The 23,802-nt window shown below is 40.8% G+C and overlaps 1 protein-coding gene across 1 annotated transcript; it reads right to left on the bottom strand.

Moving 5' to 3' along the window:
* Positions 1-6,341: 6,341 nt before the first annotated feature.
* CCN1 (cellular communication network factor 1) lies at positions 6,342-9,656 on the bottom strand. The gene is made up of 5 exons (XM_081322405.1): positions 9,114-9,656; positions 8,524-8,740; positions 7,800-8,147; positions 7,434-7,636; positions 6,342-7,321 (listed from the first exon to the last, which is right to left on the bottom strand). Exons 1-5 carry the CDS (start codon positions 9,174-9,176, stop codon positions 7,022-7,024), a joined length of 1,131 nt encoding a protein of 376 aa, XP_081178531.1. The 5' UTR covers positions 9,177-9,656; the 3' UTR covers positions 6,342-7,021.
* Positions 9,657-23,802: the final 14,146 nt, after the last annotated feature.

Genomic DNA, 23,802 nt, shown 5'->3' with positions numbered 1-23,802 from the left:
TTCCCAGTTAGGAAGTAAGAGTTAAAACATTTCCAAAATAAATATATGCTATAGGTCTAGAACAATGGGGAAAGGATTGACGTCAAGATGATCAGAAGTGAAATAAATGTAAGAAGATATGTATTTGAGTGTTGAGACAAGAAGAATGGCATATAAATAATAGGAGAAAACTGTTGCCATTCTAACCTCAGTGATTTTTTTCCCTTCAGGTGCATAATATTGAGAATGTTATCTGTGAATCTGCTGTTGATTGTAGGAGGTAAAAAGCAAACTATGCTTGCTTAAATTTCAAGAGGGATTGATCTATCGCAGGGGTGTCAAACTCCCAATGTCACCTGACGTGTCGCGATGTATCGTGACTTTTGCCATTGCTGGCAATGGGGTGGGTGTGGTTTTGCTAGGATGCATCCGGCCTATGGGCGGATAGTTTGACACCCTTGATCTATGGGGTTTACATAGAAACAGAACACCTGACATAAAAATAATTCTTGCTGATCTAAAGTTAGCATGCTAGATGACCTGGCACAACCCAGCTGGATGATAAAGATAGTCCTTTGGTGTACCACAGTTGAAGTACTGGGTTATTTGTCAAAACTCTAAACCAGAGGTGGGGAACAGTGGCCCCTTTATGATTTGTGGACTTCAACTCCCAGAATTCCCGAGCCAGAATGGCTGCATCAGGGATTCTGGGAGTTGAAGTCCACAATTGATAAAAAGGCCATCGTTCCTAAGCAATGACCTCTGCCTTTGTGAACCTTGTCTAAGTGGCCATGGAACAGGGATATCCTATGCTTCATGACTTTCTGGGCTGCATCTTCTACTTCTTACAGTCACTTTAGTGTAGACAAAAGTTCTTCAATCCTGTTGGCTTAAGCATTGCATGATAGCTGAGCATACAGAGTATCTACGTAGCTAAGAGTAGGAAAGAAAGTTAAAGCTCCTTTCCTCCATTCCCCAACTAGGGTACCCCTCTTGGTTTGTGAATGTTAGAATTGTGTCTGATTTTTATGGATGCCCGTGTTTCTTGAAGGGCCAGTAGTCATAGCATCAGTGAAAAGGCAACAGGACTTGTGGGTTATTAGCCTTTCAGGAACAGCAGTTTCTTGAAAGATCATGCCTCTTGCAAGCCCCGGTGATATTTTCTTTCAGTATAGAAGCAAAGGTATTGGATCTTTGAATTCTGCACAAATACAATTGCTTGGCATTGAATCAATGAAGTTTTTCAAGAAAAGAAATGCCTGAAATGTCAGAGGGTCAGTTAAGTGTGGAAATAATTGTAGATACACATGCCATGTGACTTCAGGTTACCTGCTCCAATGTAGAAGAACATTTGCAAGTGTACACATTTTCCAGTTTTATCATATGGTTGCTAATAAACAAAATGATGAAGAAAAACTTCTGCAAAATAATTTTTGACTAGGCCAGCAAGAAACCTTTCAAACTTGACAATCTAGGAAAATCTGGCTATAATATTAAACATTCAAGAAAAGGATGTATTGTTTTTTAAAAAATGTGCATATTTTTATCTTGTTCCTTTGCCACGCTTCACAGTGTGTCATTATATTGTCACAATGCTTGTGTAAAGCAGATTAAGTTGATAATATGTGGGAGTTTCAGACGTCATGGGTTTGTTTTGGTTTTCTGTACTAATCTCTACATTATGCTAAATCTTTGGTAAATTGGTTTTGTGCATGTTATGCACTACAGGTAGTACTTGACTTACAGCCATTAATTTAGTAAATGTTCAAAGTTATAACTACTGAAAAAATGACTTATGACCGTTGCAACATCCCCATATTCAGGTGATCATAATTTGGATGCTTGACAAGTGGCACGTATTTATGATGGTTGCAGCGTCCCAGGGTCATGGAATCACTTTTTGTGATGTTCTGACAAGCAAAGTCAATGGGGAAGCCAGATTCACTTAATACTCGTGTTACTAGCTTAACAGTGGCAGCGATTCACTTAACAACTGTGGCAAGAAAGATTGTACAATGGGCAAAGCTCATTTCACAACTACCTTTCTTAGCAATAGAAATTTTGGCCTCAATTGTTGTCATTAATTTGAGGACTACCTATACAATCTTACATAAGGATTGTACAGCTATACTTAAGTGTGTACTACTCTATGCCAGATTAATTAAAGATATCAGAACAGAATTCTGCAAAATGCCAACACTTACGATAAAACATTCTGTGGAGAAATTATTATTTTGGCATGTTGGCTGAGGAATTCTGGGAGTTGAAGTCCACAAGTCATAAAAGGGCCAAGTTTGAAGACCTCTGTTTTAAAAGATGCTGATACAACCAAGCCTAGATTTTATTGTATTCTTTACAGGTTTAATTTGAGAAACAGGGTTTTACTATTGTTTGTTCCTGCTAGAATGAAAACTAATCAAGGCTGTTTTGCCTGGCAGAAAGGATTTCTTCCGATTATTTATCTCATGAATTGCTTTGCTAGGACTGTACAGATATTGTGAGGTGGCATGAATTTTATCAAAGCATGAAAGCTAGGAAAATGCATATTTTAACTGTATTACTTGAGATTTGCAACCTACCTTTTTGCCTGTGGGAGGCACTGAGAGCATTGCAATTACTAGGACTTCAGCTTTGTCTAAAAGGATATCAAGAGCAGCATAACCATTTTTCTGACAGAGTGGTTACAAAAACCCAGCAACTTAAACAATCACATTTCAACAGACTGAATCTCTGTGCTGAAAATCCCAGCTTATCCATAAGCATGCTGCCTTGTTTAATATATTTCTTTTAGAACAATCCCTATAGTGAAATATGAACATCACCCATACATATTTTTCAAAAGACAGTGTCATAAAGCAGGAGAGTCCATAGTCCAGCAGGGGATCAGTGAACACTTTAGGTTTAGCCTCTTGTACTTCAGGTTTTAATAACATTGAAGATAGTTGATCTAGGTCACAGGGGTCTTCAAACTTGGCCCTTTTATGACTTGTGGACTTCAACTCCCAGAATTCCTCAGCCAGGCACGCTGGCTGAGGAATTCTGAGAGTTGAAGTCCACAAGTCATAAAAGGGCCAAGTTTGAAGACCCCCGATCTAGGAAATGCCTCTGCTGAAAACCTTTGGGAGCCATTTGCAGTCTAAATATTGGGCCATAGACCAACTGCTGATCTGGATAAGCAGATTATTGTAGCCCTTAAAGGATTCCGAATTCAGCTCCTGTACATAACAATTTATTGTTTGTTACTGATACATTGACTGCCAGTAAGATTCAGCTATAGAACAGGAAGGCAGAGTTCATTGCTGCAAGGTATGGGTGAAAGAGAAGTGTTTTAATTTAATCTGAAATATAAATTAGATTAAGTGTGGAACAGAAAGTCACAGTGACATTCTATGATTTAACAAACTGCAAAAATTGAGCCAACAAATTCATCCATGTTGTCATAGGAAACCAATTCACAAATAGATCAACATGCAGAACATGTTGTATTTTCATTCTTGGGATTAAATAGAAACCCAGCATGATACGTTCCAGTGAATTTCATACTTCCTTTGTTATCAAAATGTTGCACAGACAGTTTCAGATGCAATTAAAACTCAGGGCCAGATTATCTTGGTAATTCCAGAAATTACCAAATAACCCTGATCACTGAATTAAATGTTATGGAAGCGAGATAAACAATTGAATTGATGGCCAGCTTGGTTTTGGTTGGTTTGTATTTCATATTTCCAAACTGCCTATCTCCCTCAAAGAGCTTGTAGCTTGATTTTAAAGTAAGTATATCTAATTAGGTTAACATACACCAGGAATGCATATATCCAAAAGGAAAATCACTGTAAACGTTAAGTAGAGTATTACAAATGTTAGTTGATGTTTTAAGACAATAACATTCTGAATCGGTAGCAACATGTCATGTCCCTATATATAGTAACTGATATGATGCTATGCAGAATGTTAGGTTGGCTAGGTTTAAATAGCCATTGAGCCAAGCAGAGCATGGGGGGGAAAGGGCTTGAACAACTGCTGTTGTTTTGAGTCCAAGTTTCTTTATCACACTGGAGTAGGTTTTTTAAAAGTGTATGCTGTCTAAAGGTTTCATGGGAAGACGTTGTAGTATATTTTTTAAGGTTGGAAGGAATTACTTGCTTTCCAGTAAGAATTGTTCCCAACATGGGAGGTGCATTCATTCATTCTTTTTGAAAGAGGCATGCTTTCAGTGATTATTTTAGATTAGTGGGATCCTTAGACAAAATGTTGTCAGTGAGCCCTTTCCCTGAATATAAATAAGGTAAAGGTAAAGGTTCCCCTGCACATGCATGCTAGTCGTTTCCGACTCTAGGGGCCGGTGCTCATCTCCGTTTCAAAGCCGAAGAGCCAGCGCTTGTCCGAGGACGTCTCTGTGGTCATGTGGCCGGCATGACTAGATGCCAAAGGCGCACGGAACGCTGTTACCTTCCCACCGTAGTGGTCCCTATTTTTCTACTTGCATTTTTTACATGCTTTCGAACTGCTAGGTTGGCAGAAGCTGGGACGAGTAACAGGCGCTCACTCTGCTACGTGGCACTCGGGATTCGAACCGCCAAACTGCCGACCACCCACTGAGCCACCGCGTCCCTCTGAATGTAAATAGATCCTCTTAATTCCTGCTATTCCTCCTTCCATATCTTGTATCCTGCTCTAGGGATGAGTAATCCACTGACCAGGAGAAAGGATAGGGCAAGCAATTACTATCCCTGTTTGCTCTTCTTGAGAGAAGGCAGTGAATAGGCAGCATGAACACACAATTAGATATTAGAAAAGGCTGAGCAAGAGATCTACACTTTCATAATGCCCAATGAAGCCTCCTGCAACTCTTCAAATGTGTGTATTTGGTTGCTTTTTGACTTAGTGATATGACTACCCTGTCAATTAGGGTAGGCTTAGCATAATTTTTCACTCTGTTTATATTCTGGCTTCCAACAGAGGCCAGTCAAACACCTCAAAAGGCTATAAAGTAGATGTCAAATGATGGTTCTTGATTACCTTAATGTCTACTCAAAGCTACACTGCCATTCATCAGGGAGGATTCCCCTTAACTAATATGGTAACTAACCATAATAGATTTGTTCCTGTGGATTTTAAGCCATTAAAGCTTACCACTTTTAAGGCCTTATACTCCCACCATTCCTCTCCAGGTTAACAATGGAATAATGGGTATTTTGTAGGTCCATCTCTTAAAAATGACTACTTTCCCACAAGGGCCTTGGGAATCAATTTTATCTGTGTAACAATATTAGTGGATAGAACCTGAAGACAATATTGTAGGTCTCATCTGGTTTCTTCTACTGGGCTACCAGCAATCTACCATCAGTAAGCATACCTGGTCTGTATTGGGTTGTGGAAATTTCTTTCTAAATATTAAACTGTTTATATTTCCAACCTCCCTCAAGCAGACTGGTGCCAATGCTCTCTGCATTATTGGCCACACAAGATGTTTTGCAAAATAAACCACTTGATAATACATCTACATCAGAATTAGAGTAAATGAAGCAACTCATGTGCTCCTGTTTAGACTGGGTAGCTTCTAGATCGTGTGTGGCTTATTCACCAGACCATTAAACCCTATTAGATAATGTAGAAGAATTTCAAATCCATCAGTCCTAATCCTTGCAACTGGGGGTTAAATATTAATGAGATTTCCTGCTCAATTATTATGGAAATTAATGAGCAAAGAACAACATTGCATGGTATAAATGGGACAAAAATGTTTAAAATAGTTCCTTCTCTTTAGTTATTTGCCTGATCAAAGGTACATATTTTTGCAGGTAAACGGGAAGTCAAAGGCAAAAGGAGAGGCTAGCTCTTAGCCTACAGCAAAAAGTGAGATTCCTGACATTCTTTTCTTTAATGTGTTTACTTTTAGTAAGACCAGTAATTGCTTCACCCTCATTTAAATTTGAATTTAGTGAAACCACCTCCTGCAGACTGTAGAAAAGCACACAAAGAGCCCATTCACTTGCAGGAAGTAACCGGTAGAAATCATACAAAACACTGTCCTGCTTAGCTACTGCTGTCTACTTCACTGAATCAAGAGTAGAACATATTTTAAATTAACAAGGTCTCTACTAAAAAGCAGCGGTTGATCATCATAGTTTTCTTAAGAAGGCACACCCCGATTAGAGATCAAGAAGTAATCTGGGAAACAGTAGCGTTGAAAGAGGACCGGTAAAGAGTTTCATATTATGAAATATTCCTAACTCTTCCACTCAACATTTCATCCCTGAAAGAATCATTAGCTCCAGGGCCCTGGAAAGATGGCAGAAATTTTGTATTTATGGTGAGAATGTTTATTTGAAAGCAAGACTCATTTATATGTTAAAAGTGCTACACAGAAGATGGAGTTATGGTCCTGCTTACCCCCCCTCCCCCATCAGTTTGAATCATATTGACTGAAATTAGGTAAATATTTCTTTATTAAATGATTAATTCTATAAATAAAATTTTCTTAATTCATTGAATATAAAATTAAATTATTTACAACTTATTCCAGTATTATGGGGTGTTTTTTCCCCTCCAAGAACAAAGCTACATTTTGATAAATAAAATATTCAGCTTTAAAAACAACCAATTTCTGTTTGTAGATATGAAATATGTAGCTGATGCTTATAGCTGCCATAGATGGGCACTCCAAAGGTGCCCACCTTGGAAAGGAGTGTTAACTTCCAACATGACTTTCAAACAACAAAAATGTTCTGCTGAACAGTAGAAACTGAAGTGTTTCACTGCCCAAACAGACAAAACTTTGTATAAACAGATAGAAACAGAAATCAGTAATCACAAGTGCTCCAAATTGAAGCAGTAAGTTTGCTCCAGTACTATGAAGCTTTAAGTATGCTCAAACTGTTGCAAGAGTAACCAGTCACAGAGTCCTTTCTCGTTGTTCTGTGTTGCCCTCCACTGGGTAAAGGCATCAATTCAATAAGTTTTTTTTTCCCCACTGGTACTTCAAAAAACAAAGTCAGATATTAACTACAAGCCTCCTCCTTAAGCCTGCACACCTCACAACTTAGTCCCTAAATTTGTGGATGTCGTTGAATAGCTGGTAATTGGGATATGCCTCATTTCCATGGGGACAATTATAGCTGCATTTGCAAGACTGGATCATCATGACATTCTTGTTGAAGGTCTCTCCATCATCACAGTGGAACTGGACCTTGATAGTCCTGGTCTGTTGAGGAGTGCAGCATCGCCCATCCACACAAGAGCCACAATACTTGGGGCGGTACTTTTTTACACTTGAGCATCCTGCATAAGTGAACTTGACTGGAGTTTGGGTCTTTCTGGTCTTGGTGCATTTCTTTCCCTTCTGGAAAACAAGAGATTGTGTGGTTAAGCCAAAACTCTTACTAAAAGACACACTATCCATCCAACCTAGGAATGACACAAAAACAGTGTGACGATAAGGAAGACCCATTTACCTTCAAGGAGTCGTAACTAGGCTGCCCACATGGCCTCACTTCACATATCCTGGTCTCTTTAACTAGCCTACAGCCAAGATTATCATTGGTGACACGTGTAGAGACTCCAGTTCCACAGGTCTTTGAACACTGAGACCATGACGTTGTTTGGACAATGCATTTTGGATTCTCAAATGAATGGCTGTGAATCTCAGTTTCAAACACTAAAAGACAGAAGGAAGCAGAGAGTATAAGTTTCTCATACTTAGGAGTCCTTTGCCTTAGCATGCATAGCAAAAGCCCATAGACATCAACAGATAACTCCATCCACCCACCACCCACCCCTTGCTAACACAGGAAAGTGTGTAACCAATATTTATAACTCACCTGGTAACATTTTCAGCTTTCCTTTTATCATGGATATTAACTCATTTTTTCTGGTCAATTCTCCTTCAGAAGCATCCACATCAAACCCTTTGCCAAAGAATCCTTCCAGCTGTTCCAGGGTGTCTTTGGAGTCACCACAGACCCATTCCTCACAACACTGGCCAGGAACCTTTACTAGTCTTGGGTTAGGACAGCCCAAATTTGGAAGAGAGAGTTCTTGCGAGCAGAGTGGGACACAGCCAACAGCTCCATCAATGCATGTACACTGGTGTTTGCAATTGGGCTGAAAGCTTTCTCCATTCTGATAAATTTTGGAGTTGTATTCACAGGGTCTTCCTTCTGACTGTGCTGTAAAAGTTTTTAAAAAGAGGGAAAAATCGTAAGTTGGGTTCAAGTCTCCTGTAGCAGAGTGGGTTTCCCCCCCCCTCTCTCTCCTGCTCTATTAATTCCAATTTATGGGTAAAGAGCCCTACAATCCCCCAGAGCTCTAGGCTAGAACAATAAGTTAGTCAGGAATCACTTTTCCTTATGTGCTGTTACTGCAGTCCAGACATAGTGAATTGCATTCCAGACTGCTGAAGTAATATGCCCTTCTGCCAATCTACCAACAACAAAGCATAACCATACATGGACTGAAAATTGCTAAACTTCACCACTACGAGAATGGGTTAGTATGTATCTGCATGAATGAGATATTAAAAGAGCCAAGCTGCCAGCTTCTTACCTCTGCAGATCCCTTTCAGAGCCGTGGAACTGGCGCCAAAGTTGCATTCCAGCCCCTTGGTGTGATCACAAGGCTGCCTCTTGCTACAGTCCTCATTGAGCTGCTTGGCGCAGACTTTACAGCATTTACAACCATCCAGAACCAGACCCACTCCTGGAGCGCATTTGGGAACCTCCAGAGGACATTCACAAGTGTCTGGGCAGGAAGAAGAAATCACCTGCAGAGGAGAAACAAAGGAACCATAGCAATGAGATATAACCGCTACTGTAAACAAGAGAGTTAAATAAAGGCCATCAAGCTTTCCTGCCATAAATAAGCAAAACATTCAGGAAGTTCACTCCGTTATAGCCAGCCATTCCGCACTTTCTTCATCTGGAAGTTTACTGAGCAGGCTTACTTGGGAGTCATTTCTTAAACCTGAATAGGACAGCCCCTGTCCTGACACACATTCACACACGCTGTGCAGGCAAACACGCGACTTTACTGATCGAAAAAGAGAAGGGCACACCTCTCGCTGAAAATAAACGTGGGGGTGGGGGGTAGGGGGGAAAGAAAACCTGCCCCAATTTAAAATCCAAATCCATACCTACCCTGTTTACTAACTGGAGGATGACAAAAGCCAGGATAAAACAGCTGGTTCTCCGCGAGTTCATCTTCGCTCGTTTCCAGACGCCTGGGGATATTAACAGTCCTTTTTTTTTGCCTTAGCTCAAACCGAAGGCGGCGGGAGGGTGGGTGAGTGGAGGAACCCGAGCAAAACAGCGGGGTTTATTCAAGACAGTCGGAGTCCTGGAAGAATGCTAAACGCCTCGCGGCTGCTCGAGCTCCTTTCTTTTTCTTTTCTTTCTTTCTCTTTCTCCTTTTTTTTTGTTTTTTTTTTTGTTTTGAGAAAGCCAGAGAAAGCACCAGGTCTCTTCTCGGCTTTCTGTTCTTCCGCCTGACGTTTCTCCAAGCCCTTTTGCCTGTCTGAGCAGACGCGGAGTGGGAGCTGCCTTTATATACGCTGCCGCCGCCGCCGCGTGCTGCAGCTCCGCTGACGTCGAGCCAGAATTCTAAAGCATCAGGAATTCTAAAGCATCTCAGGAATGTTTCCTTGGCGCGGTTTGCATCCAAGCTCCTCCCTGTCTAAGGAGCTTTTTATGCTTTGGGGAGGTGGAGGGCGGGAGGGAGAGAGAGAGAGAGCAAAGGCTTTCTTTCTTTTCTTTTCTTTCCCCCCCCCGTCCCCCACTCTCCTTAGTTTTCAACCTATTAAACCAGGGGTCTTCAAACTTGGCCCTTTTATGACTTGTGGACTTCAACTCCCAGAATTCCTCAGCCAGCAAAGCTGGCTGAGGAATTCTGGGAGTTGAAGTCCACAAGTCATAAAAGGGCCAAGTTTGAAGACCCCTGTATTAAACCATCATATACATCGGTTTGGTTTTCCTTCCCTTCGCGTTACATTTCCTCCACTTGCGGCCTGGGCAAGCAGTGTCTTTCAACGAGATTGTCCCGCTGACGGGTTGGCTAAGTAGCCTCAAAGCTATGGAAGCTTTTAGGGAAGAAGGACAGGCGGGGGGGGGGGGGAGGGGGGGAAACGGGAGATGGGAAGGGTACGGGGCAGAAGAGCCATGCAAATCTTTTCGACGTCTGGGTGTGATCCAGGACTGGAACGAAAGGGTGTATCCCAAAACCTGGTGGCGTGGTTTTAAGCTTTATGAATGGGGTTGTGCGGAGAAACTCTTACACGCTGGTCGGCCCCGTTTTCTTAAGCATTTGGAGGGAGAGGTGGGAAATATTTGTTTCTCTACCCTTGCGTTTGGGGGTTGTAGTTACAAGCCAGCCCCTCTGCCAGGTCATCGCAGGGGATACGAGTTAGCAAGCAAACATTCTTTAACAAATCTGCGTGTCTTCCGATATTTGTTATTTATTAGATTTTTTTTAACCTGCCTTTATTACTTTATCGGTAACTCGAGCTGATGAACATACTTAATACTTCTTCCTCCACCTCTTGTTCCATACAACCACCTTGTGAAGTGGATTGGGCTGAGAGAGAATGACTGGCCCAAAGCCACCCAGCCAATTTTCATGCCTAAGGTGGAACTAGAACTCATGGTCTCCTACTTTCTAGGCCAGCACCTTCACCACTACATCAGCCTTTTGACTGGGATGCAATATAAGGTCTCCTGCCTTGAGCAGAGAGATGGATTAGAAGACCTCTGAGGTCCCTTCCAATCCTATAATTCTGCGTTCTAAACTGCCCTTCATCTTTGCATCCATACTGGGATGAAAATTTTTGGGATTAGTTTTCTACTTTGATTATAATACACTTTGGAAATCAAGGTTTAAAAAGACACTGTTCTTGATTCTTGATATGTTTACAGCAGGGGTCTTCAAACTTGGCCCTTTTATGACTTGTGGACTTCAACTCCCAGAATTCTTCAGCCAGCATGCCTGGCTGAGGAATTCTGGGAGTTGAAGTCCACAAGTCATAAAAGGGCCAAGTTTGAAGACCCCTGGTTTACAGGTTGAAGGTGGGGGAGGGACAACAGGTTTCAGTCAAAGCAAATGTGAGAGCTTCAAAGTTGTGCAAATAGAACAGTTGAACTCACAGTGACCTTTACTCCAACCCTAAGTAAATATAATAAACACCTACATTGCATGCTCCAATTTACACATTAGTTATCAAAGAAATGGTTTTAAAATTATGAAATAAATTGCTTTAACTATACCTACTTAAAAAAAAGCTTGATATGTATCTTGGAGTTTTAACACATGTCTATATTGCATTACGTTCCAAATGCCTATGACTTCAAAGCTCCACTATTTAAAATTCTTCAGAATCCTACGTTTTGTTGAGGGTCTGAATGGGTTGTGTTTTTTTGCCTGTCAGTAATATAAAGCAACAGTAGATCTTCAGAATATTTCCCCTCTTAATATTTAATATTTACTTATAATTAATGCTTTTTGCTAACAATTCTTCTTTGAGGCTGGGGGAGCTGGTTGTTTCTAGCTTTTGTTATTACCATTTGACTTCATGGCTGTAAGTATTTCCAGATGGTGATTCAGACACTAGACGTAACAATATTTCCATATTTGGTAGAGCAGTAGCTTGCATTTTGCACATTTTTCTACTCTGTTATCCAACCACAAAGCATTCCTGACAGCTTCAGATACTGTTAAATATAGACTTCACTTCTGTTCCCAGGGCAGGAAATACTGTGGAATTCCTGATGGGGTGTATTTCCACCTCCCACCCACCCCCTTCTTCAGTGGTCTGCCTATTATGGTTTAGGAGGAACAGCATTGGGAATAATAATTGTGGTTTGCTGATGTGTGTGGGGGGGAGACTTGCTCCTTTTATGTGAAATACAGGAATCCCACTTGAATTTGTAGCTATGTACATTTTTATTTCAATATGCTTCAAAAAGAGGTCTTGTGTTTGTTTTCAACAATTAACACGGAGGTCTTATGTTTGTTTCCAACAATTAAAGCAGACAAGAGCAACGTGCAGAAAGCCCGCCACTTGCAAAAAAGCAAGTGATTAACAGGAGGGGGAAGAGGGAGGCGATGTGAGAGGGAAGCAATGGGATCGACCTGGCTGCCTTGTTGGTGTCTTACGTGTGCTACTCAGTCACAGGGGGGTAGCCATGGAGGGGAGGGGAACTTACCCCTCGCCAGCCCTACTGCTGCTTTGGAGGAGGAAAAACCAAGCCCTCTGCTCTTGCCAGAGATTAAGGAGGTGTAGTGCATGGAAGGAGACCTGCCACAGGGGCTGTGAACATGTATTGGGGTAAGTGTTGCTCCTGAGTCCTAACTTGAAGAGATGGAGAGATAATACAGCACTGTATATGTCTGTTAGATATTGGAAGGAAGGAAGGAAGGAAGGAAGGAAGGAAGGAAGGAAGGAAGGAAGGAAGGAGCAGTTTTCTTGAAGTTTAGAAATGATCAGATTTTCTTTTTTTTCTCTTTGGGGAAAGGAGTTGGGAGCCTCTGCAGCCAGGGAGGTAGGAGCAGTATAATAGAGCCAGTGTCTTGCATAGGTGGAGCTCCAGTCTGACTTGAATCCAGTGGTGTTTCCACAAACAGACTTAGGTTTGGTCTCAGACATAATCATATTTTCAAGTTGGTTGTAGGCATCTCTCTATGCCCCCCCCTTCCCTTCCACCTCCCGCACACAGTCTCCTTCCTCCCTCTGCCAAAGAGCAGACGCTAGGCTGATGGATAAAGGTGCATCTTCAGGTGGAAATTCCCCGCTCGCCATCTATTTCTGCCCTGCTGAAGGCAACATGAGGAAACCATCTGGTTCGCGAGGCTGCCAAAGGGGGGGGGAGAAAGAAAGAAAGAAAGAAAGAAAGAAAGAAAGAAAGAAAGAAAGAAAGAAAGAAAGAAAGAAAGAAAGAAAGAAAGAAAGAAAGAAAGAAAGAAAGAAAGAAGGAAGGAAGGAAGGAAGGAAGGAAGGAAGGAGCGAGGCTCAGGATAAAATAACTGTTTGGGTTGCTTTTTTTTTCTCTCTCCACAATGCCTGCCCCCTCCTCTTGTTCCAGAACGAATACCCTCCCCAAGGGAAAACGCTGTTTCAGCTCCCCCAGACCACTGGCAGCCAAGGGGCCGCCTAAAACAGGAGCTCGCCGAGAAACGGCCGAGGCTGCAAAGCCGCCCTTTCAGCTTGCCCGGGTTGTGCGGTTGCTCCGGGCGATGGGGAAGAGGGGAAGAGAGCGAATCTGCTTCGCCCTCCCTGCTCTCCGAGAGTCCAAGACTGAGAAGCGGGGAGTGGGGTGCGAAGCGGAGGGTTGACGCTCCGGCCAAAGTGATTTCCGGCTTGGGCTGACCGAACTCCAGAGGTTTTCCAGCCCCCGCCATATTTGGTGAAAGCTTAGAGGACCTCGTCATCGGCGCTCTGCTAAGACGATGGCGTAGACGAATGGAGCTCCGCCAGAAGAGCTCAGAAGGGCCTTGGATTGCATACCAGAGATACATGTCACTTGAGAATCTCTAACATCATGTTTAATCTCTCCCTGGAGTGTTAGGAATATTGCTTCCTCTCCTGACGGAAAAGAGGGCTCCTAAGGCAGCCATTTCCTGCCTTGAAGGGCTCTAATGAGTCCTTTCTAGAGTGTTTCAGGGTTCATTTGGTGAATCCAAGCCAAGGACTGGGAAATAGATGGACGTTTTTTGCGAGAGAAAGGAGATGGATATTTGGCAGCACCGATTGGTTTATTTTATTTGTTAAACCTACACCCTCTCTTTCCTTCAGGAGCTCAGAGCAGTTTTGCAGGTGCTCGCTCTCTCCTCCATTTTCCTCACAACAACATGCTGGGTGCCAAGATGGCGTAAAAGAAAGTGACTGGGGAAAACCACCTAGCAAGCTTCCATGGCTAGGCTTGATCTGGCTTCAGGTCCCTTCTGTGAAGCTGTGCCATTTGGTGAGGCCCACAAAATGGGCCTTCCTTGTCCTGCACCTGCTTGATGGAACACCCGCTTCCTGTAGATTCAGATGGCCCTGAGCTCATCAGTCTTCTGGCAGGCTGTGAAGACCCAGCTTTACCTCCCAGGTCCTTGGGCCAGGCTTTTAATGGAACCCAGCAAGGTTGTATGGAATATGTAGATAAGTTTTTTGTTGTGGTACCTTGATGTTTTTGTCTGCCTGCCCCCCCCCCCGTCTCTCTCTCTCTCTCTCTCTCTCTCTCTCTCTCTCTATATATATATATATATATATATATATATATATATATATATATATATATATATATATATACACACACACACACACACACACACACACACATAAAAAGTAAAGCTAAAGGTTCCCCCACACATGCGTGCTAGTCGTTTCCGACTCTAGGGGCTGGTGCTCATCTCCGTTACAAAGCCGAAGAGCCAGCGCTTGTCCAAGGACGTCTCTGTGGTCATGACTGGACGCCAAAGGCGCACAGAACGCTGTTACCTTCCCACTGTAGTGGTCCCTATTTTTCTACTTGCATTTTTACGTGCTTTCGAACTGCTAGGTTGGCAGAAGCTGGGATGAGTAACAGGCGCTCACACTGCTACGTGGCACTCAGGATTCGACCCGCCAAACTGCCAACCTTCTGATCGACAAACTCAGCATCCTAACCCACTGAGCCACCGCGTCTCATATATATAGAGTTCCAGTGGTAGATGGACAGCCATTTATATTTGCTGAATAAAGCTGGACATCTCTGTGCCAGTACAACAGCTTCAGTTCTGAAGAATGTTGCATTTTACTATAATCATTTCTGCTCTGCTTGACCAAGCAATTAGAGGAATTTGACTGGAAACATCACTGTAGAATCACCAGTTAAGCACTGACTAAGAAGTCTGAGAAGGGCACTTAAATTATTCTTGAAATAATGTGAAAACCTATTCTCCAGTTCTATAAAAGTACTTAAGACGTAGCTCCAAATCTCATGAACATCTGTCAGAAGCAATTCCTACATAAAGTAGGGATGCATTTAACCCCCTGGCATTTTTACATTACTTTATTAAATATTTGTCTTGCTCCAGTTCACCACGCTCTTTTCGTGGATGGTACTTGGTCTTGTGTGCAGAAAATTTAGGCATCCTCTCAGTGACATCAGGGGAAATGAAAATGCTATACATGCAAGACTGTTATTTAGATGCAAATAATTAGAAGCAAAATAATCCTTTTCCACAAATGGCAATTATATTGTAATCTAATGAAACCAGTTGACTTTATGTACATAGGGACATTTTTCAAGCATCAACAAAGTGAGAAAGTTTGATGCTATCTCATCGGTCCCAGATTCTGTATGAGGAATTGCCCTCTTCAGGGCCAAGCTATAACTTTTCTAGAGGCATTCCACATTCAGATCCATCAATCTGGTATTTTTTCTTCTCTCCCTCATTCTTGCTAAGCATAACCATTTTTCTTAGTTCATCCACTCATATAATACATCCAGAACATATAATTTTTGTTACCTAAACATTATTCCAAAGGAGCAGTTAGCCTTTATTTTTTTCAGGACTGATTGGTTCTTTTTGTAACCCATATAATCATAATACTTATTTTCAAATCCATAATCCAGAAGTGAACTTTCTTATAATCCAGAATGAACTTTCTCATTCTCAATGGTCAGTTTTTACATCTATACATCATGATTAGGGGAACCATTGCTTTAACTATTCTAATATCTATTGTCATAGACACTGCCTTAACATTTAACATTTTATCTAAACTTGACATTTCTTCCTATATTGTTCATTGTTGCCTATGCTTGAGCCCAAGAAAATAAATCTAAATATCACTTACACCTCTTTACCATCGGTTCTCAATATCAAACATGCTGGTTTACATTATTTTTGTCTAGTTAAATTTGTAATATTTTCAGATTCTAGTTTTCACATTCTAGCTTGACTTTCTTGATGAGTTTTTCTAAATCATCTTTACTTTTAATTAATAAGAGTGAAATAATGTAGTCTCTAATCACGTTCAAACTCTGGTTTTGAAGAAGACTCCTGAGAATACTGTGCACAGCCAAGAAAAGTAACCAATGGTTTATTGATTATCTCACTCAAGGCAAAAATGACCTTGCTCAGATTACGATAGCCTCCTTTGGACACATTATGCAAAGACCTAATTCTCTGAAGGAAGCTGTAATGGTGGGAAAGGCAGAAGGAAAAAGAAGCGACAAATCAGCAGCATGATGATTGGACTCAGATACAGTGGCCATGGTTGCACCATCGGAAGACCTGAAAGATCAGGTTAGGGACAAATCATGGTGAAAATCTATCTGTGTGGTTACTAAGAGTCAATGCTAATTTGATGGTACATAATTTGTTAATTTGCACATTATCTTCCATCTTGTTCTTTTTATATAGCGGCTTATACCTACCCCCCCCAAACTCTAGGTCACATAGTCTTATTCCATACTTGTTGGCATTGTGCTGTGAGTCCTTTAACTGCTTATTCTGCAGTCTGAAATACTTCAAAAGCAATGCCATTTTAATGCTTTTACAGTAAGTCTTCTCAAATAATGTTGTCCACAGCAAATTGCAATGATACCCAAAAGATGATGTTTACCTAATGACATCCTAATGCTGGCATTGAATATGTAACCAATGCCAATCAAATACTGACATTATATTTTTGTGTTCTGATGTCTGATGCAGTTGTCTAAATTATGGTTTTATATAATGACACTGCCATGCACTCATTGTCACTTGATCCCTTTGCCCTTCCCTCCAGATGCCCATGTTCTCATGTTTCTCTTTCTAGTAGAGTCATTTATGAATAGATTCTCTAGAAATATTTCTATCATTTCATAATCTTTGATAATCTTCTTAAAACAACTTTATTTTCCTACTTTCTTTAATTTTCTAAATTTAGTTTTTTAAAAAAATAAATAATTTTTTTTAAAAAAAGTTTTGGTTCCATGACTCACTGGGGAGGTGAAAAGCTGGGAAAGATAGTTAAACATGGAAATTCTTAGGAAAAGACAGTGGAACTACAGTATGACCTCAGTATTTAATGTTAATGTGGTTTCAGGTTTTCACTCCTTTGCTCTGATTAAGTTAATTCTTTTGGATGAAATATATAAATTTATATTTCCTATGTAACATCTGTATAAACAGGACTAATTAAGAACTGCTTAGAGGTTTTATTTTGATTGCTCATTTTTACTTTAAACTTTTATCCTTTGCAAAATTCTAGAATCATAACAATGGGAGAATAATAATAATCTTTAATATTGTTGTTGTTGTTGTTGTTGTTGTTGTTAGCTGCGAAGTCGTGTCCGACCCATCGCGACCCTATGGACAACATTCCTCCAGGCCTTCCTGTCCTCTACCATCTTCTGGAGTCCATTTAAGCTCGCGCCTACTGCTTCAGTGACTCCATCCAGCCACCTCATTCTCTGTCGTCCCCTTCTTCTATTGCCCTCGATCTTTCCCAGCATTAGGCTCTTCTCCAGTGAGTCCTTCCTTCTCATTAGGTGGCCAAAGTACTTGAGTTTTAGCTTCAGAATCTGGCCTTCTAAAGAGCAGTCAGGATTGATCTCCTCTAGGACTGACCGGTTTGATCACCTTGCAGTCCAAGGGACTCGCAGGAGTCTTCTCCAGCACCACAGTTCAAAGGCCTCAATTCTTTGGCGCTCAGCCTTTCTTATGGTCCAACTTTCACTGCCATACATTGCAACTGGAAAGACCATAGCCTTGACTATACGCACTTTTGTTGACAGGGTGATGTCTCTGCTTTTTAGTGTGCTGTCTAGATTTGCCATGGCTTTCCTCCCCAGGAGCAAGCGTCTTTTAATTTCTTGGCTACAGTCCCCGTCTGCAGTGATCTTGGAGCCCAGGAAAATAAAATCTGTCACTACCTCCATTTCTTCCCCATCTATTTGCCAGGAATTGAGAGGGCCAGATGCCATGATCTTGGTTTTCTTAATGTTAAGTTTCAACCCAAGTTTTGCACTCTCCTTCTTCACCTGCAACAAGAGGCTCTTTAGTTCTTCTTCACTTTCTGCCATTAGAGTGGTATCATCTGCATATCTTAGGTTGTTGATATTTCTTCCGGCAATCTTAATTCCAACTTTTGATTCATCTAGCCCTGCCTTTCTCATGATGTGCTCTGCATATAAGTTAAATAGGCAGGGCGACAGTATACAGCCTTGCCGGACTCCTTTCCCAATTTTGAACCAATCAGTGGTTCCGTGTCCAGTTCTCACTGTTGCTTCTTGACCCGCATATAGGTTTCTCAAGAGACAAATAAGATGGTCTGGTACTCCCATCTCTTTAAGAACTTGCCACAGTTTGTTGTGATCCACACAATCAAAGGCTTTAGCATAGTCAATGAAGCAGAAGTAGATGTTTTTCTGGAACTCCCTAGCTTTCTCCATGATCCAGCGTATGTTGGCAATTTGATCTCTAGTTCCTCTGCCTCTTCGAAATCCTGCCTGTACTTCTGGTAGTTCTCGATCCACATACTGCTGAAGTCTAGCTTGTAGGATTTTAAGCATGACTTTACTAGCATGAGAAATGAGTGCAATGGTGCGATAGTTTGAACATTCTTTGGCACTGCCTTTCTTTGGAATTGGAATGTAAACTGATCTTTTCCAATCCTGTGGCCACTGTTGAGTTTTCCAAATTTGCTGGCAAATTGAGTGTAGCACTTTTACTGCATTGTCTTTTAAGATTTTGAATAGCTCAGCTGGAATACTGTCACTTCCACTAGCTTTGTTGTTGCTCAGTTTTTCTAAGGCCCACTTCACTTCACATTCTAGGATGTCTGGCTCGAGGTCAGTGACCACCTCATTGTGATTATCAGGGACGTTAAGCTCATTCTTGTATAGTTCTTCTGTGTAATTTTGCCACCTCTTCTTAATCTCTTCTGCCTCTGTTAGGTCCCTGCCATTTTGGTCCTTTATCATGCCCATTTTTGCATTAAACGTTCCCTTCATTTCTCCAATTTTCTTGAAAAGATCTCTGGTCCTCCCTATTCTATTGTTTTCTTCTATTTCTTTGCACTGTTCATTTAAGAAGGCATTCTTATCTCTTCTAGCTATTCTCTGGAATTCTGCATTCAATTGGGCGTATCTTTCTTTTTCTCCCTTGCCTTTCGCTTCCCTCCTTTCCTCAGCTATTTGCAAAGCTTCCTCAGACAGCCATTTTGCTTTCTTGCATTTCTTTTTCTTTGGGATGGTTTTGGTTGCTACCTCTTGTACAATGTCGCGAACCTCTGTCCATAGTTCTTCAGGCACTCTGTCTATCAGATCTAATTCCTTAAATCTATTTGTCACCTCTACTGTATATTCAACAGGGATATGATTTAATTCATACCTGAGTGGCCTAGTGCTTTTCCCTACTTTCTTCAGTTTAAGCCTAAACTTTGCAAGGAGAAGCTCATGGTCTGAGCCACAGTCAGCTCCTGGTCTTGTTTTTACTGACTGTATAGAGCTTCTCCATCTTTGGCTGCAGAGCATATAGTCAATCTGATTTCTGTGTTGACCATCTGGTGATGTCCATGTGTAGAGCCGTCTCTTGGGTTGTTGGAAAAGAGTGTTTGCTATGACCATCACATTCTCTTGACAGAATTCTATCAGCCTGTGCCCTGCTTCATTTTGCACTCCAAGGCCAAACGTGCCTGTTATTCCAGTTATCTTTTGGCTTCCTACTTTAGCATTCCAATCCCCCATGATGATAAGAACATCATTTTTTGGTGTTAGTTCTATAAGGTGCTGTAGTGCTTCATAGAACTGGTCAATTTCATCCTCTTCAGCACTGGTGGTTGGGGCATAGACTTGGACTACTGTGATATTGAATGGTTTGCCTTGGATTCGAACTGAGATCATTCTGTCATTTTGAGGATTGTATCCCAGTATTGCTTTTCCTACTCTTTTATTGACTATGAAGGCTACTCCATTTCTTCTGAAGGATTCTTGCCCACAGTAGTATACCTGATGGTCATCTGAATTAAATTCACCCATTCCTGTCCATTTTAGTTCGCTGATACCTAAGATGTCAATGTTCAGTCTTGTCATCTCTTGTTTGACCACGTCCAGCTTTCCTTGATTCATGGATCTTACATTCCAGGTTCCTATGGAGAAAAAATCTTTACAGTGTTGGACTTTCCTTTCACCACCAGACACATCCACAGCTGAGCGTCCTTTCGGCTTTGGCCCAGTCGCTTCATTCTTTCTGGCGCTACTAGTACTAGCCCTCTGCTCTTCCCCAGTAGCATATTGGACGCCTTCCGACCTGAGGGGCTCATCTTCCAGCGTCATATCGTTTTGCCTTTTGGTACTGTCCATAGGGTTTTCATGGCAAAGATACTGGAGTGGGTTGCCATTTCCTTCTCCAGTGGATCACGTTTTGTCAGAACTCTCTGCTATGACCTGTCCGTCTTGGGTGGCCCTGCACGGCATAGCTCATAGCTTCATTGAATTACGCAAGCCCCTTCGCCACGACAAGGCAGTAATCCATGAAGGGGTCTTTAATATTACTAATCAACAACATCTGCCTATCAAAAGTCCTTGGGAAGGATTCAATAGGACACAAATGCCAAATCCAGTCTAAGCCTCTGGCACTGTGCAACCAACCATAATAATTTATTAAACGTGTATGCAACCTGAGTGTCAGCAGCTCAGGGCATCTCATAACAAATAAAATCAATAATAAAATAATAATAAAAAGTACGATGAAGTAGGGGGTCTTCCTCTCCAAAGGCCTGGATGAAGGACCAGGTCTTTGCAGTTGTTCTAAACAACAGCAAAATGGGGGCATTCAGATCTCGGGAGACGTCTTGCCTGATTTTCAAACCTGGTGCTTGCCACCAGGTAAGCTATTCTCATATTTATATCTATGACACTTCTGGGAAGATCTCACAATATAGATTATTTTGAGTAATCAATTTGTACTGGGCTGTATATGTATTTTCAGATTGCAAATTGATGTGGAAATCCCTCAACCATTTGAGATATGCCTAGAGTCCTCCAGTTTGAGTGGAAGTATAATTCTCCCCCTTCAAATTTTATGAAACACGAATGCATCTTGCACTGTGTGAGTGAGAAATTTTACAACTGGGGTGGTGGTGGGAATTTCAACAGCTCTGCAAGTCTATGAGGTTTATTTAGTAGCATAGATTCAGACAGGTTCATCATTAGTTAACCACATCATCCTCAAAATCCCCCAACAACCCAATGTTCTTTGTATCGCCTTGAATCTGGCCTTCTCTAACCCTGCATCCGTGATTTACATAGCCTTATCTTACTGCTCTTTACCACAAAGCACCTGTTCTTTGTAAAATAGATAAACCAGGGAAAAAAGTTAGGACAATATGTTACTATGCCAATGGTTCGTTCTATTGCGACAGTAAGGGTTGGGTTATACTAAAGTTTGCTAGTGAGGAAAAACTCAAAGTCCACATGGTATAAAAATAAACAAATTTTCCAGGCTATTATGGAAGTGAACACTCTTCAAATCGAAGTTTAAAGAAGCAGCACAGCCTCAAACCACAACTTTCCACCCTGCAGCTTGGTTTCTACTGGCACACTGGACTCTTGTTAGTGGTTTGAGCTTGTGCTTTTGAGCTCATACTCTTGCTTTTTTTTCTGGGGTTCTAATCATATGTGGTCTGTGTGTGTGTGTGTGTGTGAGAGAGAGAGAGAGAGAATATTGCAGCTCTCTTGGACTCTAAGAATGACAGCAATATGACATTCTCCAGATTCCCATTCAAAGCTAATGTTAGAAAGTTCTCCCTGTCAATCCTTCTGAGTTTCAACATTTCAGCTTCTCAATTGTCAATAATTTTGGAAGGAACTTTCCATTCTGTACTTTCTATAACAGATATACAAATGTCCTGTGTTCAGATTTTTCTAGGCTGGAGTCTGAGTGTTTTAGACTGTCAATGTTCTAATGTCAATGCTCACTGGAGATTTGAGATTTAATATCTCCATCAGACATTCAGCCAGGGAAACCTAGATATAAATATTTGTCAGTAGATTGCAAGTATTGATTGAGATGAAAATGGAGAGTAAGGAAGTATAAACTAGACCTCCTATGAAATTATGTTAAAGTATTTTAATAATAATGTCAATTCACCTTAAAATTAATTGCAGTGTTAAAATATCATGCTGCTGTGAAGGAGATGGAGAGGGGCGTTATACATTATTATTAGTAAATATATTTTTGTGATAATTGCATTATCATAAGAATTTATTCCCTTTTCCGCAAGCTACGGTATTTTCTAAAACAAGAGTCCCCAAATTCCTCAGCTGGTTAACCCCTTCATAAAGTTTCCGATAGTAGATAACCCCCCAAACATTTATTATATGAAAATAATGTAATGAATACTTATTTAACTAATTGTACTATGAACAACAACAATAATGCATAGTACTATTTATCCTTAGGGGTCAATATTGATCACACTGGAGAATCCTGTTCTATAATCTAACTGAATTCTTCCATCCCTTTTGCCCAAATACGTCAATATATTTGAAAATAACTGTAGTTATCAGGTACGAAAAACTAGGTCCACATATGAAAATGCTAATTAACTGATTTATTTACAGGAGCTGTGGTGGCAAAGTGGTTAGAATGCAGTATTGCAGGCTAACTCTGCCCACTGCCAGGAGTTTGATCCTGACCGATTCAAGGTTGATTCAGCCTTCCATCCTTTCGAGGTTGGTAAAATGAGGACCCAAATTGTTGGAAGCAATACGCTGATGTTGTAAAGTGCTCAGAGAGTGCTGTAAAGCACTGTGGAGTGATATATAGGTCTAGTGCTATTGCTATTATTACTAAAGCCTATGCACAGGAATTTTCTCAGTCTATGGTTAACACCTGGACAGAACTAGTTGAGAGTTAGTAGTATTCAGGGATGGGGGTGGTGGTGGACTTTGTTCTTTTGTGGCTATGTAATGATTCCAAACTGATATCTTTTTAACTCCTCCCCCTGGGTCTGCCAGTCTGTCTCCTATAATAATTTGGACCAATAGCCTTTCTGTTCCCATAGTTTTTATTGCTTGTCTTCTCTTACCACCATCCAATGTACTATGTGCTTATTCAAGCCCTTAAGAGAAGCTTTCGGAAAGCTTGGCTGAGCATGTCCAATTATACACACAGAATTCTTGCTGTGGTGTTTTGTTTTGTTTTTTGATGGAAACCAACATTGCACAGCTTTAAGACTAACATTTATACTACGAGCTATATTTTAATAAGAAGTAGTATGCAAATGTTTTCAATAAATAAATAAATATTAGAAAAATGTAAACACATGTCAATGCTTATTTTCTCAGTTTAAACTCCATAACATCATTGCTTATAGTGATTGTGAGTCTAAATGCCATACTCGTAAATAGAAAAAGCAAGTAATGGTCAAAGAACATGTTCGTGACATTTTGAATTTACCCCTGGCATTTTCTTTAGAAATTTAATATTTTAAACCAAAAGAGATGCTCATTTGCTACAGTCAATTTTAGTCTTTACTGGCAAATATTTATTTTGCTAGTTTCAATTCTCCATTGAGAGTATTTTTCCTCAAGGATTCATTTATTGTAATATATTGAAATACCTTTTTTTTCATTTCCGGTAGTATATAACATTTATGATAATAATTTTCCTGCATAATTCAAAATCATTTGAAGTTTTTTAAGAACAAAAAAAGGTGCTGTTTTTTTCTTCTTCAAGGAGCAGAGAATCTAATTTTACACATGATGGGACTGCAAGACCAGGACAAACAATAGGAGAAATAAAATGAAAAAGGACCAAAAATAAAACACATTAGGTAAACTTCATTCATCCTTTCAAAGCAAAAAATATCACTAT

This window comes from Vipera berus (genome assembly GCF_964194415.1).
Source record: "Vipera berus genome assembly, chromosome: 3".
NCBI lineage: Eukaryota > Metazoa > Chordata > Lepidosauria > Squamata > Viperidae > Vipera > Vipera berus.
Note: the sequence above shows the minus strand (reverse complement) of the source record. Positions and strands in the feature narration are given on the sequence as shown.